The sequence below is a fragment of the Rhinoraja longicauda genome, chromosome 12 (genome assembly GCF_053455715.1).
Source record: "Rhinoraja longicauda isolate Sanriku21f chromosome 12, sRhiLon1.1, whole genome shotgun sequence".
Lineage (NCBI taxonomy): Eukaryota > Metazoa > Chordata > Chondrichthyes > Rajiformes > Arhynchobatidae > Rhinoraja > Rhinoraja longicauda.
In genome coordinates, this window is record NC_135964.1 from 45315538 (window position 1) to 45332965 (window position 17428).

Genomic DNA, 17428 nt, shown 5'->3' on the forward strand with positions numbered 1-17428 from the left:
GAAGGCAAGCGTAATATATGCCGCGTTTTCCACTCTTTAACTGATCATGCTGCCACTCTTGGGAAGCTTGGACCCCCAAAGTCCATCTTACATTAATGCTGTTAAGGGTCTTGCCATTAATTTTATACTTTTCGCTTCGACGTCCCGAAGTGCAACATCTCACACTTACTCGGATTAAACTCCATCTGCCATTTTTTCTGCTTATTTCTTTAGCTGATCTATGTCCCGCCACCACAACCCTCTTCTATGAGTAAGCCAGATCTAAATCCAAATGACCAAATTCCATGCATCTTAATTTTCTGAATCGGCCTACCATGAGGGAGTTTATCAAATGCTTCACTAAAATCCTTGTGGACAGCATCCACTGTCTTATCATCATCAATCACCTTCTTCACTTTCTCAAAAAACTCAATTAAGTTCTAAAGACATTACCTGCCATGAGCAAAGCTTTGCTGACTGACTACTGATCCTATTTTCTTCTAACCTATCTCCAATTGCTTCCTAATCACTGACATAAAACTCATGGTCTATAATTTCCTGGTCTATCACTACTTCCCTTGAACAAAGGAACAATTGGCTACTCTCAATGCCTCTGGGACATTGCTAGTGAAGAAGTAAAGATCTTCAAGGCCTCTGCAATCTCTTTTTCTTTCCTCTTTAAATATGCTGGGGTAGATCCCATCGGGGCCTGGGGATTCATCCATCTTAATGCTTGTTAAGAGTCCCAATGCCACCTTTTTCCTGATATTAAACTATCCTATCAGCATTCCCCACACTGATCTCATTGTCCTCCTTGCCCTTGGTGAAAATAGATGGAAAGTGCTCATTTTGTCCCTCATCCACATCCTTTAACTCCAAGTATAAACTCCCTCCTTTATCTTTGAGTGGTCCCACCTTCTTCCTTCACTTGTACTTAATTTATGTAAAAAGCCATGGGATTTTCTTTAATCTGGTTTGTCAATTAGAAAGCCCCTTTTGGCCCTTCTAATTGCTTCTTGCTTTATTTTCCTCAAAGGACCTGTCTGATTTTATTTTTCTATTCCCTACATACTTTTCCTTTTTTTCGACCAAATTTACAACTTTGGCCATCCAATGCTCCTTTATCTTGCCATCCTTATCCTCCCTCCATACTGGAACATTCTGGTCCTGAACTCTGATCAGCTGGCATGTCAGATGTGAATTTATTTACTCATTAACTGCTCCCACTTTACTCTTCCTAGCCCCTGCCTGACAATGCTGTAATCTGTTTTACCCTTTTCATCTAGTTTAATATCTTTCCCTAAGGTCCAGATTTATCCTTGTACGTAGGTATCTTAAAACCTATTGAGTTGAAATCACTGTTCCCAGAATCCTCATTCACTGAAACACCAATCATCTGGCCAGGCTTGTTTCTCAATACAAAGCAAAGTATGGCCACTCTTCGAGTTGGATTATTCACATAATATTTCATAAAATTCGCATGGATACACCAAACATATTCTTCCCCTGTAAACCCCTAGCACTGTGCAAGCCCCAGTCAATATGGGGAATAAAAGTCACACACTAAGCATCTTTCTATAATCTGTCAATATATCTGTTCCTGTATCTCCTGGTGACTATTGGGAGATCTATATAATCCCATTAGAGTGGTTGTATCTTTCTTACTTTTGAGCTCTACCCATATCACCTCAGTCGGCGAACCCTCCAGTATGTCATCTCTGTGTGCTGCCGCAACATATTCCCTGATTAGGAGACCAACTCCTCCGCCTCTTTAACATTCCATTATATCACATCTGAATTATCGAAATTCTGGAATATTGAGCTGACAGTCCTGTGCCTCTTGCAACCAAGTCTCTGTAATGGCTACCACATCATAGTCCCAAGCACTGATCCAGGCTCTGTTCAACTGCTTTATCCATGATACTTGAAATAAACAAACTTCAACCCATCAGTTTCACCATGTTCTTTAACCTTTTCCTGCCTATCCCACTTTGTAGACTAAGTGGCCCTAACCTCTACCTTCCCAATAGTCCTTCCATTTGCTGACCTACTCTGGGTTCCAGCCCCCTGCCACTTTAGTTTAAACCCTGGTGAGTGACACTAATGAACCTCTTTGCAAGGATGTTGGTCCCTGATACATCATTGGGCATCCAGCTGAATATTTATCCAAGTTGATTTATAACTCTTCCTTAGAATGTATTTGTAATGCATTTTCTTCAGTGGGAAGTAGGGAGTTTTGATTTCCTACTGCCATTTGTTTTTCTCTCTGTCATACTTGAATATCCTGACAATGCTCCTTTGAAGTAAAACAAAATTTGGTAGTTTGTGCGGGTCATGAAAATAAAAATATCTGTATCGGTGAGGTAGAAATAGGTTACAACTCGGGTTCTTATTAAATCTTTCTGCTCTGACCATAAACCTTTGATCTCTATTTTTGTTCTCCCCCCTTTTCGCGATGCTGAAATCCAGCAGGTTGTTGAATTCAATTGCATATTGTTGGATGAACGAATGACATTTGCTATTGATGTTTGGATGCTGAAAGTTCAAAAAATTAAGATCTAGGAAAGGGTGCCAAAAAATAACCCCAAAGTCATGTACTTGTGATTATTGGATGTTCTTGAATTAAGATTTACTTATGTTACGAAATGTGCAGAAGTGCCAAATAACTTAATTTGTAGTATTGCATCAGAACAGAGGTGCTAAAAAAAACTGGTTTTGAGTATTGCCATCAATTAATAATTTAAACATTAACGGATTGTCTGTGTTGAGATAGATGTATTATTAGCTTTGTGGGTATTCTCTCTTTCTAAAGAATAAGAATATGATAATGGTTCATAAAACAGTTGTTTTTTTAAATATAAAAATTGGCTAATATTGTCAAATTCTGATAAATGCTTTCTATACTATCTATTTACTATTACTTTTTGATTATTGTAGAGCACTGTGGTTTGGTTGCTGGATCCTCCACAGAGAATGATATGAGACGTGACAGAAGAAGACAATGCACACAGGTACTTTGATTTGAATGTTTCATTGCACAGGATGCCAGAAATCAATAACTGAATGTCTTAATTTGGATAGTTTTGTGAAGCTTTTTTAAACCTCGGATGATCTTCTAGCTGGTCTAATCAAAGTTGACCATGCCATCTTGTTTTGTGTTGAATTTTACAGAATGAAACTGTATCAAGTGCAAACCAGATTTATTATAATGATGCCATGATTTTGGGACTTGAGATATGTGGCGCAAAGCTGGGATTGATATCCTTGGAATGAATGAGATTAAAGAGGTGATTAGAGTTGAATTAATTAGGATTTATGATAGTTTTGATCGAATAAGTAGCAAAAAGCCATTTAAAGTGATTAAAGTTGTAACTAGAGGTGAATGATTTAAGATAGTTGAGTAAAGGAGAGGTGAGAGTTGAGATGATGAAATTATGATGTGGAACAAAATAGATGATTTGGGAAAGAAAGTGGAGACTGAACTGAAGAGATTTTTTAAAAAGCTGACATTTGCGCATTGTTAATTTGAGAATCCGTTCTTATAATTGATTAATTCTGAGCAAATGAGTCATGCACTTGCTGTATTTATATTTACTATATTACCCCACATCAAAATCATACTGAAATCCTGACCCGAAAAGTCGCCCATTCCTTCTCTAGAGATGCTGCCAGTCCCGCTGAATTACTTCAGGATTTTGTGTCTAAATCAAACCAAAGCTCTGTTGGAAAATTGTTCCCCTTAAATCTGTCAACTCCGTAGACAGTTTGAAGAGGAAGTTATCTGATATAGATTGCAGTGACGTATGAACTTAAAAGTTGCGTCAAAACTTCATAATGGACTAATCAGGAATGGAACATTGACATACTATCGGGACTTTAGTGTTAAAATACAAGTGCAACATTGTTATGACTTCCGCTGATAATGTAGTGACTTTTACTGATCCAGTAGAGCAAGTCTAATCCCAAAAGCATTTCTATTGGGGAACCAAAGCACCAGGAGACTAGATAATTGTTCTCATGCGTCTCATCTAACACAAGTTATTGATCCTGCCTGAAATGTAATGGTATCACTGTTGTTAGAAACCAAGACTGTTTGAAGAAATCAGCTGCCATGAAGGAGATGCAGGAGTAATTGCATAAAACTGTCCTCGCTGAGAGAGGGACATGATTCACCTATTGAAGTTGTGGGGAAAACATATTTGCTGCACAGAGCATTAAAATATATATTTTTTTAGGTGTTTTTTTTCATGTGTTACAGGTTTTGGTGTGCATCTATGCTTAAACATTTGGAGGGTATTGCATGGTGTAATTGCCGATATTGTCCGATCTTAAAGGGATAATGAAAACGATTTCTCATTATTTTATTTGAAGGGAAAGCAGCTAACAATGTTTTACTACATATTGAAAATGAAATAAAACTAATTTCAAGTTGTCATCTGGATTTGCCTTTGCCTTTTAGCAAACAAAAATGGTGCAAGCACATGTGACATTTATGTTTCAAATGCAGTAATTTTGACGTTAAAGCAAAGCATATTACTGATATTGAGAAAAATCCACAATTTTACCATATGCCTCTCCCCCAGGATTTTATTCATAGGAAACCAAGCAAATAGGAAAATCTCAGCATTTTTATTTCCTATAATATAAATATTGCCCAGTAATCATGGTGCTCAGATACCGGCTATCACTATTGGTTGTTCGAGACTGCATAAGGAGTCATTGCTACAGTAATCATGGTGATTTTTTGTTTGCCATTTGATGGTGCAAAATGAATATAGTATGGCACAAATATCATACTTGATTGCTCACATCTCACTTGATTGATTGTCCAGAATGTTATACTGGTTGTCTTTGATTACTTCATGGACTGTCCTCCCCAGATTACTTCTCGGGAACTGTTTGTAACCCAAACTGTTTGCAAGTCGGATATGCAGTTGCTGGCAATATGTTTTAAGTAACAACACAGGCCAACCAATGTTAACGTTTTGTTAATCCGGGGCATTAAGTGGAATTGAACATGTTCTTCCATTAATACCAGAGATATTTGTTGGTGGGATAACTGGCATCACCATCCACAAACTTAAATCAATCAACAAGAAGTTATTTTGGTGCAAGGGAAGGTCTGCTTCTATTGAGAACAGGCGTCTATTTTTCTGGGTCTATTGACAACATGCCTTTCTGATAGAAATTTCTACTGTTATGTCATTAATAGCTTCTGAGCATGATCTGGAATTCTACTTCCATTCACAACCTCTCCAATACAGGCCTCCACAATTTACAGAAGACCAATATATACACATGTTCACACAAACAAACATTTGGGAGACCAGCAGGGTGGATATGCCAGCTGCTCTTCAGCCATGTGGTAACTAGGTTTGCCGAGATAAATCCCCAGGGCCTGATGGTCTGCATCCCAGGGTACTTAAGGAGGTGGCTCTAGAAATTGTGGACGCATTGGTGATCATTTTCCAATGTTCTAAAGATTCAGGATCAGTTCCTGTGGATTGGAGGGTAGCTAATGTTATCCCACTTTTTAAAGAAAGGAGGGAGAGAGAAAACGGGAAATTATAGACCAGTTAGTCTGACATCAGTGGTGGGGAAGATGCTGGAGTCAATTATAAAAGACGAAATTGCGGAGCATTTGGACTACTCGACAGTACTACCTCAAATAATGAAGTGATTCACTTCCATGAATAGCAGAACCAGGCCAAGCTTGGTCTGATAAGTGACCATTAAGATTTATACACAAAACTAGGCATCTGTGTTCTCTAAATGACATGTAGACGATTTAACAGCCAACTAAATAAAAATTCCAGTATCACATGTCACTCAAAAAATTCCAGTATTACATGTCAAATCTCAAAAAATGAGATGGTGAATATTGTTAAAAATTTTGACGAAATTTGGTTTCAGTTTAATGGAGTTTGCTTCTCAGTGACCAAATCTATTCTGCCCCCGTCCACCTCAGTTAGAATGATAGACAAGATAGTATTGTTATGTTTTATTGAATGTATTATCCACCATCATGCTATTTTATGTGTTTTTGGATTTGTTGAGTAGTACTGCCGAAAACTTCACTAAAGGCATGCTACTCCTTATTAAGGTTTCTCACCCAGAGATTTGTGAATCTGGAATTCTCTGCCACAGAAGGCAATGGAGACAAATTCACTGGATGTTTTCAAAAAAGAGTTAGATATAGCTCTTAGGGCTAATGGAATCAAGGGATATGGGGAGAAAGCAGGAACGGGGTACTGATTCTGGAGGATCAGCCATGATCATATTGAATGGCGGTGCTGGCTCGAAGGGCCGAATGGCCTACTCCTGCACCTATTTTCTATGTTTATAATTATCAATAGATGTTGCTGCATCTAACACCTGGGGTAAATTGCCTTTCTGGAAAGCCATCAAATATAAAGGCAGGTAGACAAAATGCTGGAGTAACTCAGCAGGTCAGGCAGCATCTCAGGAGAGAAGGAATGGGTGACATTTCGGGTTGAGACTCTTCTTCAGACTGATGTCTCTATAGGCAGTTTGATTCCTCCAAAAATATTTTACATTTGAGGCTCTGCACTAACACTTGGAGGTTGATGTCATTGCAGATGATCTTATACCATATTGGATCATTTTATATAGGTTATTCTGAATCAACCGGCACTATTTGTTTGACATCTGAAAATGTTTTATTTATGTTTTTCCTTTGAGGGAGAACAAAGTAACACTTGAAATAGATTTTGAAATATGTAAAATAAAATTGTTAGCAGGATGTTGGCATGAATCTCGACATGCATATCACTAGCCAGACAAAGGTATATGGATGCTGTACAAAACTCAAGTTATTAACTTTAGTTGTATGTATCCTGATTTCACTGCATGATATGCTGAATGTTCAATGTTTGGTGGTGATTTGTAACCTGTATGGCTTTCAGTGTAAGTTGTGTATCCTGTTTATTCTGTGAAAATTGTAAATTTGCTTTTGTACTTTTTGCTGGGTTACATACTGTTACTTGAAGGGTTAAAAGCAACTTGGAATTATGACAAAGCATAATTTTCATTGCTTGTTTACCACTTGTTTTCCTATTGGGCAAGAGCAGGCAGTTGTACCCCAGCAACAGAACGATGTTATTAACATGTCTCGCTGTGATTTGATCAGCATGTTTGAACGAAAGCCAATCATCTGGCGCTGTTGCGTTGGTAGGCTATGCTAATTAATGCTGTTGCTGGGATCATGGTGGTTACTTTGTGCAGTTCTACTGCATTGTGTTGCCTGGCAGAGAGACGTTGATAAATGAGTAGTTAATGATCTGCAGCGCTCCTACTTACTGCAGGCAGGCGGAGATTTCAAAGTAGGATAGGAAAGATCTAGCTGCAGGGAAACGTTTTCAGAAGCTCTTAGGCCTAGATCCCAATAACAGTGATGGAAGTTAAGCTCTATTTTTGTTATTGGAATTATTTTTAAATATAAAATTAAATGTAATAGATTTATTCACAAAATGCTGGAGTAACTCAGCAGGTCAGGCAGCATCTCAGGAGAGAAGGAATGGGTGACGTTTCGGGTCGAGACCCTTCTTCAGACTGATTTTCTGATTACTTCTCACATTAATCTTTTAGCCCCCAAACCCATACAAGGTGCGCCCCTGGCGTTTCAGTGCATACACCACGTCCATTGCTGTCACTGTCTTGCGTTTCGCATGTTCCGTGTAGGTTACTGAATCCCGGATGACATTCTCAAGGAAAACCTTCAAAACTGCCCGCACTTCCTCGTAGATGAGGCCAGAAATACGTTTGACGCCACCTCGTCGAGCCAGACGACGGATGGCAGGTTTGGTGATGCCTTGGATGTTGTCACGAAGAACTTTGTGGTGCCGCTTTGCACCACCCTTGCCCAGCCCCTTCCCACCTTTCCCTCTACCTGTCATGACGCCAATCTGAATGTAATATTGGAATGTAATAGATTTGTTACATGGAGCCAACCTGTCCCTCAATTTTAAAAAAATGGATTTTTCAGGATAGTAGCTGTGATTAATATATTTCCCACCCCTCTTCATCCTTGTACAATTAAAAAAATGGTTATTTCTTAAGATCAAGTAACCCTTGCTTTCCCTTCTCTCTCGATCCCTTCCCAGTTCTCCAACCAGTCTCACTGTCTCTGACTACATTTTATCTGTTTGCTGTGTTATTTCTAACTTCTCCCAGCTAACAATCATCCATTCTACATGATCCTTGAGCTTCATTCCCTTTGTCCTATTTTCACACCATGCACTTCCTTGTCTATGTATCTCCCTCTCCCCCAATATCAGTCTGAAGGAAGCTCGACCCAAAACATCACCCATTCCTTCTCTCCAGAGATGCTGCCTGTCGCACTGAGTTACTCCAGTATTTTGTGTCTATCTTAAGTTATAATACCATCTCTGTTAAGCCTTAGTCTTTGATGTTATTAAAACTACACTCTGAGTTGAGAGGCTTCATTTGTGCTCGTTAAATTGGGCTACTAATGTGTTTCTGTGCATTTGAGTAAAGAGAATGAACTTGCATTTATGTAGCAACTTTAACAATTTGGCATGTCCAAAACATTTATACATGAGTGAAATCTGAATTGTAGTTTATCTTGCAGAAACAGTAAATTTGGAAAATCACCATATCCACTTCTGGAATGTCAAAAGTCTTTAATGCCCAACCAAAGCTTAACATGGTGATTCAGAGTTAAGTTTGGTAGTACATAACAAATTAGTTGATGGTATTGAAGAATGATTATTGCGGTTGGTATATGAGTGTAGAGTTTGGAAAATATTTGTTGTAAAATAGATAAAATTGTAAACCGAATGATGACAGCTGAATTTAAGTGCAGATTACTCCATTGAAGAAAAATAATTTGTTTTTACTCAAAAGCATCAAATAATGGGCAACAATGACAGATGGGGTGAAATTCAAGTTTTTAATTTGCAAAGCAATTTACTTTTTCCCTGCATACCCGCTGCTCTGTCAGTGTTCCATTTGAGCACCTCCAACCATGTGTGCCACTTTTCAGCTAATCAGCTACTTGCATATCACACCTAATTTAGCTGTTAATTGTAATTGACACATCTATCTACAGGATACATTTCCCTTTTAAACAAACTCTAACCTATGAAATACAGGTAATACTAAGTATACTATAAATAGTCATTTCCTCGACAAAGGCTGGTGATATTCTGAGCCTGTAAGCTGCAATAAGATCCATTTTTTGTATTGTGTCCCATTTTCTGTATTATGAAGCAATCAAACACAGCATTGCTGGGAAGATGGACACAAAATGCTGGAGTAACTCAGCGGGACAGGCAGCATCTCTGGAGAGACGTTTCGGGTGACGGTTCGAGTTGAGACCCTTCTTCAGATGGAGAACGGTTGTACAGCTGAATTTCCGATGATAGATAATTAGGATTTGAGTCAAGATGGGAGATTTGTACATTTAATCCTTAAAGGATCTGGCCTCAAGGAAACCTGGATCTGACTACGGAAGTGCCAAGTGTGTGTGTAACTTGGAAAAAAGCTACTTATGAGACATAGGTACAAAAAAAATTCTTATTGTGAATGGATATCATAAGATTGATATTACAAACTTTTTCATGCAGTCTGTGATTCGTATTTAAACCATCCACCTCCACACCACTCGTTGTGTGGAGGTGGCAGAAACCTCATAACTTAAGTGATAACGGTTGAATGCATTTCATTGATAAAAGTCAGCAATTTCTTCTGAATTTATTAACAGAGATTACTTTCTTACTCAGTATATATCTTTTACCAGTATCCTGTCACAATGGAGAAGAAGTTATGATAACAGTAAAATTGATGATTGTATTCTGCAATGATTTTTGATTAATGTAACTTTTGCATGGTGCCTGCCTACTTCTGGTCCATGCATTGAAATTGTTTGCTATGCGCTATTTTTAAATTAGATTTTTGTTTAGAACCATCTTAGTTCTACAAAACTCACAGTGGCAGGTCATCATGAAACTGATGTTTGTTTGTGTTAGTGGAATATATGGAAAGATTGGCAATTTATGCAAAATATGCTCGTTGTGAGCAGCTGATTCATGACTTATTTACAAGGATTTGTGTTGTATGGTCTAATCATAATAACAGTCATTAATGAAAAATATTTGAAAATTAGGAATTAAATCACAATTTTTCCTTCTAAGCTGCTGTATTTCTATTTTCAGTACCCACTATATATGGAAGGATATGGAAGGCTAGTTTAAATTTGCCGTTAGATGGCCTTGACGAGAGAGCGAATACACCATTGTGCTATTGTGAATAGAATCCAAGTTATCTGAGTCGTCATCCCTAACTGAATTCTCTCATGGGCAGACAACTGGACAGCATTGTCAACAGATGACATCATCCCATTGACAGAATCAATGACAAGTGGGTCTGAAAAGGGGTGTTGTTACTCATAGGACAGCTCTAGAAGTGAAGTCCAATTTGTGCTGTTTTTGGAATTAATTGAATCATCAAAGGGTTCAAAGGGTTTTTTATTGTCACGTGTACCAATTAAGGTACAGTGAAACTCTATTTACCATATTGGTTTATGCTGAGATTCACCCTGTCGTTTCAATTTCATTGAAAAAGAGACTATCACTGTCACCACCCCAGATAATTAAATGCACTTATCATGATTTGTTTGTAATGGAAAGTTCAGGTGGAAGATGATTCTTACTGAAATTCTTTATAGTCAGGCCTGTTCAATGAAATAATAGACTTTTCAAAAACATAGGTAAAGCTGTGAAGAAAATTATTCAGAAAATTTGAAATATTTTGCTTTCTAAAAGCTTACAGTTAAACCCCTTTAATCCAGCAAGCTTGAAACTTTAGTGCCAGACCAACAGATTTTCTGGATGTCATTCGATTAATGCTCCATCGCCGATTTAATTCACTTTAGATGTTACATCAAATACATTTTCCAATGAACTCCCAAGTTTAAAGTGACTGCAGGGAACAAAAAACTTAAGTTTAAAAAGAACACAGCCAACAAAACCAGGTGAGTTTCAAGAGAACGCAGGAACTGGGGCCCCAATTGAGTGGAGGAGAGTCAGGGGAGGATTGATTTGTTCTGTACCTTTTCATATCTCAAATTTCCCTCTCCCCTGACTCAGTCTGAGGAAGGGTCTCGACCTGGAACGTCACCTAATTCTCTTCCTTAAACGCTTGAGAAACATGGTCTATTTCTGAATGTGGTTTGAGCTGACGTTATTTTCTGTTGGAGGTGCTGCCATGTACTCTTAACTCAATCTCGTTCAGCTATTCCATCATTGCATTTGAACATATTTGTTGTGCTACTTCATATTGCACTGCAATCTTTGTACCACTCTGCTGCTTTGCATTTGCTTTGCATCAGAATGAAGAAGGGTCTCGACCCGAAACGTCACCCATTCCTTCTCTCCCGAGATGCTGCCTGACCTGCTGAGTTACTCCAGCATTTTGTGAATAAACACCTTCGCTTTGCATTTGTTGTTGTATTTATTATTATAACTATCATTATCATGTATACTCTGTAATCTGAGCTTTGTGTGAACAAGGAATTTAATTGAACCCTAGTATTTATGACAAACTGATCAGCATCCTGTCAACCAAGCAACCTTGACCCACTGCATTTTGCTTTTAATACCATTATCCCGTACAAGATCATGAACAAACTCGTGCAACCTGGAGTCAGCACTCATGTCATAAACTAGATCCTCAACTTCCTGATCAACCGACTCCAGTGAGGTTAGGGGAAAAATCATCCTCTATGATAATCCTCACACTGGTGCTCCACAAGGATGTGTAAGAAGGAACTGCAGATGCTGGTTTAAACCGAAGATAGACACAAAAAGCTGGAGTAACTCAACGGGACAGGCAGCATCTCTGGAGAGAAGGAATGGGTGACGTTTCTGGTCTGAAAGTCTCAACCCGAAACATCACCCATTCCTTCTCTCCAGGGATGCTGCATGTCCCGCTGAGGTACTCCAGCTTTTTTGTGTCTTATCTCCACAAGGATGTAGGAAAATAACTGCAGATGCTGGTACAAATCGAAGGTATCACAAAATGCTGGAGTAACTCAGCGGGTCAGGCAGCATCTCAGGAGAGAAGGAATGGGTGATGTTTCGGGTCGAGACCCTTCTTCAGACTCAAGAAGGGTCTCGACCTGAAACGTCGCCCATTCCTTCTCTCCTACATAGAAACATAGAAAATAGGTGCAGGAGGAGGCCATTTGGCCCTTTGAGCCAGCACCACCATTCATTGTGATCATGGCTGATCATCCACAATCAATAACCTATGCCCAACTTCTCCCCATATCCCTTGATTCCACTAGCCCCCAGAGCTCTATCTAACTCGCTCTTAAATTTATCCAGTGATTTGGCCTCCACTGCCCTCTGTGGCAGAAAATTCCACAAGAATTCCTGAGATGCTACCTGACCCGCTGAGTTACTCCAGCATTTTGTGATATCCACAAGGATGTGTTCTCAGCCACCTTCTTTAGTCCTTATTCATGCACGATTGTGCAGCCAAGTACAATTCCAATTCAGTTTATAAATTCGCAGATGATACTACCATGGTGGGCTGAATATCAAATAAATGACGAGATGGAGTACAGGAAGGAGATTGAGAACATTGTGGCCTGGTGTCAAGACAACAACCTTTCAATGTCAGAAAGACAAAGGAGATGGTAATTGATTTCAGGAAACAAAGTGGTACACATACCCCAGTATGCATTGATGCCGCTGAAGTAGAGATGGTTGAAAGCTTCAAGTTCTTAGGAGTAGATATCATCAGCTACTTGTCCTGGACTAGCCATATCAAACCAATGGCCAATAAAGCACATCATTCCCTCTACTTCCTTAGAAGGCTTAGGAAGTTCGGCATGTCGCTAAAAACTTTCACCATCTTCTACAAATGCGCCATAAAAAGGATTTTATCGGGATGCATCACAGCATGGTTTGGGAACAACTCCACCCAAGAGCGTGAGAACTTGCAGAGAATTGTGGATGCAGTCCAGACTATCACACAAACCAACCTACCTTCCATTGACTCCATTTACACCACGCTTCCTTGGCAAATTCACCAACATAATCAAGGACAAATCTCACTTCTCCCTCTCTCTCGCTCCCTCTTCTCCTCTCCCATAAGACAAGAGGTACAGAAATATGAAAACTCATTCCTCCAGATTCGGAAGTTTCTTCCCAGACATTTTCAGGCAACTGAACCATACTATCACCAACAAGAGAGCGAACCTAAGCTACCATATACCTCATTGGAGACCCTGGGACTATCTTTAATCGGACTTTACTGAAGTTTATCTTGCACTAAATGTTATTCTTGTTATCATGTATCTGTGCACTGTGGACAGCTCGATTGTAATCATGTATAGTCTTTCCCCTGTCTTAGCATGCAACATAAATGCTTTCAGTGAAATGCTTTCACTGTGTCTTGGTGCACGTGACAATAAATTAAACTAAAATCTGACCTTCATTATGTGAAGAAGAGCAAACTGAAATAATTGCCACGTGAACATTTTTCTAGTTTTGAGTGAGGTAAAGTTGTAAATGTAGTGAAATTAAACTTCTGCAGCGATGTTTTAGGCCTGAGTTGCAGCTATCATTATTTTCATTTATGTCTTGAATGGAGAGTTTTCTTCTGAAAACTAATTTACTTCAGTTTTCATAACACTGATTACAATTTGATTTATGTGATAAATGGCAACCGCGCAGAGTTTGCTTTCAGAGTTCTGTGTGACTTCCGAAATGCAACAGGTAACTGGCCAATGCTATTTGTCTGTGGCATGCACTGGCTAATATTGTGACGGCATAAGAAACCCACAAGAGTGAAAATGCGGGCAGTGATTCTGAGAGAATTTATTCTTAGAAATGTGAGGGTTTTCAGTATTAAACCAAGCAGTTAACAATCTTGGTAACAAAACCAATGAGATGTTACAAATTCCCTCTCTCCTAGATGCTGCCTGACCTGCTGAGTTACTGCAGCATTTTGTGATACCTTCAATTTGTACCAGCATCTGCAGTGGAGTGTATTTTCCTACACTCATAGCAGATTGTGATGTAAATTTGCTTACACGTTTCTGCTTATATGAATAAAGTAATTAAATATACTTCCCAAGGAACAGAATTAAGCCCAATTATTTTTTATTATCCAACAAGTGAAAGGGATCCTGCATGCATATATTCCTCTAAAATTGGGCAGCTTAGAGTTCAAATAATCAAACCGTTTTCTATGGAGTTTGCAGAATCAGATATTTCAATTACTTCTATTTGCTTGTGCTTTCAGAGATCATATTGAATGTTTTTTTTAATAACAAACTAACCAATTTTTGCTGAGCACCAATAACAAAAAATCAAAAACTGTTCAAACTAAACTAAATGCCACCTCCACTTCTTCCTCTCGGTTATCACACTTTTGAACAGTCTTTCCATATGCTTAGGTATGTTCCTGATTTTTCAGCCCACCTCATTGCAGACATTGGACTTTCTCGCTTTTATGCTGCAGTGGTGAGATCTGCATTCTGGTATCTTTCTCTTTGCTCTATCTTTTGTACTTGTTTGGCTTGATTGTATTTATGTATACTATTTGTTGATTTGATTGGATCATAAGTATTTTGCACTGCACAGAATGCCATCACTTTCCATTCACAACACAGCAGTATAGCACAGGAACGGACTCTTTCTCCCACAATGTCTATGCCAAAAAAGATGCCAAGGTTAACTAATCTCTGCATGCACATGATCCATATCCCTTTATTCCCTACATATTCATGTGTCTATCTGGAAGCCTTTTAAATGCCACTATTGTATCTACTTCCACCACCGCCTCTTTATTCGTTTCAATAGATTAATAATGAAAGTACACCAAAATCATTACCAATGTTATGTATAACTTGCTGCATGTGAGTGATTTCAAAGGAAATGGGAATTTTCACTGCAGAACTATTTGGTGAACAGAGCTAAATACTTGTCTGCATTTGGGGAGTTCTTATTATTGTTACAGCTCGTTAGGTGTTGAATATAATTCCAGCTGGTTCTCCAATGTTGCTAGTATTTTATTCCCCAGTTTACAGTGAACCTGAAATAAGTTTGATTTGCAAAAATATGGGTAGCTGATCTAAATGTACTGTGTTGTGTTATTGAACTTGGAAGCTGAAATGCTATTGCAGAATATCTACTGCAAAATTGTAGTTTTATCTTTTATTGTGTAGTATATCTCTGGCAAGGCCAACATTTATTTCGCATCTTTGATTACCTTTGAAAAGATGGCATTGAGCGATTTTCGTGAACTATAATAGTCCTTTTTGTGAGCTGATGTTACTGCAATACATCTGAATAGAGAGTTCCACGATTTACACCCAACAACTAACCCAATGGCAATGTTTCTAAGTCGGGATTTATGTACTTCTGTACCCTTTGCAACTGAATTCTTGACTTTTTCATCAGCTGACCTCTTAGTTTGGATCATCATATCATCATCATATCATATATATACAGCTGGAAACAGGCCCTTTCGGCCCACCAAGTCCGTGCCGCCCAGCGATCCCCGTACATTAACACTATCCTACACCCACTAGGGACAATTTTTTACATTTACCCAGCCAATTAACCTACATACCTGTACGTCTTTGGAGTGTGGGAGGAAACCGAAGATCTCGGAGAAAACCCACGCAGGTCACGGGGAGAACGTACAAACTCCTTACAGTGCAGCACCCGTAGTCAGGATCGAACCTGAGTCTCCGGCGCTGCATTCGCTGTAAAGCAGCAACTCTACCGCTGCGCTACCGTGCCGCCCTTCAGTAACAACATCAACTCATCACTGACCATCATCACATGTTCACCTCAAGACTGCATGCTTAGCTTACTGTTTTACATTATTTACACTTATGACAGTGTGGCTAAGCACAGCTCCAATGTCATCTATAAATTTTCTGATGGCACCGCTGTTGGCTGAATCACAGGTGGTGATGAGTCAGCATACAAGAGACAGACAGACAACACCTGATTAAGTGGTGTTGACAACAAAAAAATCTTGCTCGATGTCAACAAAAGCAAGGAGTTAGTTGTTGAATTCAGAAAGGGGAAGTCAGAAGACCAAGTGCCAGTTTTCATTGGTGGGTCGGCAGTAGAGAGAGGTACCAGCTTCAACTTCCTGGCCATTGACATCTTGGATGACCTGTCCCCAGCCCAGCACGTAGATATGATCACAAAGAAGGCGAGCCAGTGCCGCCTCTTTGAAGTGTAGTGATTTAGCATGTCACCAAATACTGACAAACTTCTAAAGATGTAGAAAGTATGTTGACTGGTTGCATAATGGTTTGGTATGGCAACTTCAACGCACAGGAGCGCAAGAAGCTGCAGAGTAATGGGCTCAGCCTGGTCCATCGCAGGTACAGCCCTCGCCACCATCGAAAGCATCTATGTGAGGCACTGCCTTGAGATGGTAGTATCTATCAACAAGGATGCCTATCTTGATTACATTTTTTTATAGCAGATATTTCGATGCCTCATCTGCCAAAAGTCGCTTTGATGGCAAAGGCATTTAATCGCACCTCACATCTGAAATTTGGCTCTTCGGTCCATGTTTAAACCAATCTTGTGAAATAGTATGGAGCTGATTGATCTTGGTGAAACCCATTCAGGTTATTGGCACAATTACTCATTTGATCATCTCCATAATAGTAAATACAAATTTCTATTTCATAAGGCTGCCTGAAATTCACAGTCAAGTACAATTTTGCTTGCAAAATTCTGTTTGTTTAATTTTCTGTATTTGTAACTTGACAAGATCTTAAATATTGAGAGATAAGGAACTGCGGATGTTGAAATCTTGAGTGAAATACGAAGTCCTGGTGGAATTTATGTGTCAGGCAGCATTTGTGGAGGAAGTAGACAGTTCAGGTCTGGACCCTTCATGCTAAGATTTTAATATTGGCTGTTGTAAGTGCAGACAATTTTCTATGGTATTCCACTGGGGAGAAAGTAGAGAATAGATTATTGGAATAGACATCGAGACTTAAGAAATGTTCATGATATTTTTAATGGGAAAAATTTTGAGAATGTCAAGAAGAAAGTGTTGTCGAATTCCAGGAGTACCAACAGTAAACTGAATTAAATGACCACTCTGCAACCAATAATGGATTGAAGAGAAAATGGGTTGCAGCAGTGGCCAGGGTAGGAAAATTAAAGAATTGATGGGTAACGAATCATTGTTATACAGTACAAGAAAAATAGGTAAAGCAAATTTTATTATGTAAAGCTCTTTACAGTGGTTTAACTCGAAGCCTTAATTTTCTTCAAATAGCATGATACATCTGTGACTTTAAAAACCTACTCATGCATTATTGTTCTTGTTAGTGAAACAGTCTGTCAGGAAGAGCATGGAAATATTAAACTCAGCTCATCTTTTGTATTTCATTTGATTTTGGAATTAAGTTATT

The 17428-nt window shown here is 38.9% G+C and overlaps 1 protein-coding gene across 3 annotated transcripts in view; it reads left to right on the forward strand.

The window, feature by feature from the left end:
- dyrk1aa (dual-specificity tyrosine-(Y)-phosphorylation regulated kinase 1A, a) overlaps positions 1-17428 on the forward strand; it is an 84869-nt gene that overhangs the window by 28540 nt on the left and 38901 nt on the right. For all 3 annotated transcript variants that reach the window (XM_078409658.1, XM_078409655.1, XM_078409657.1), the window contains exon 2: positions 2917-2990. In XM_078409658.1, coding sequence (XP_078265784.1) covers positions 2981-2990 — 10 coding nt within the window. In that variant the 5' untranslated portion in view covers positions 2917-2980. The remainder of the gene's footprint in view (positions 1-2916; positions 2991-17428) is intronic.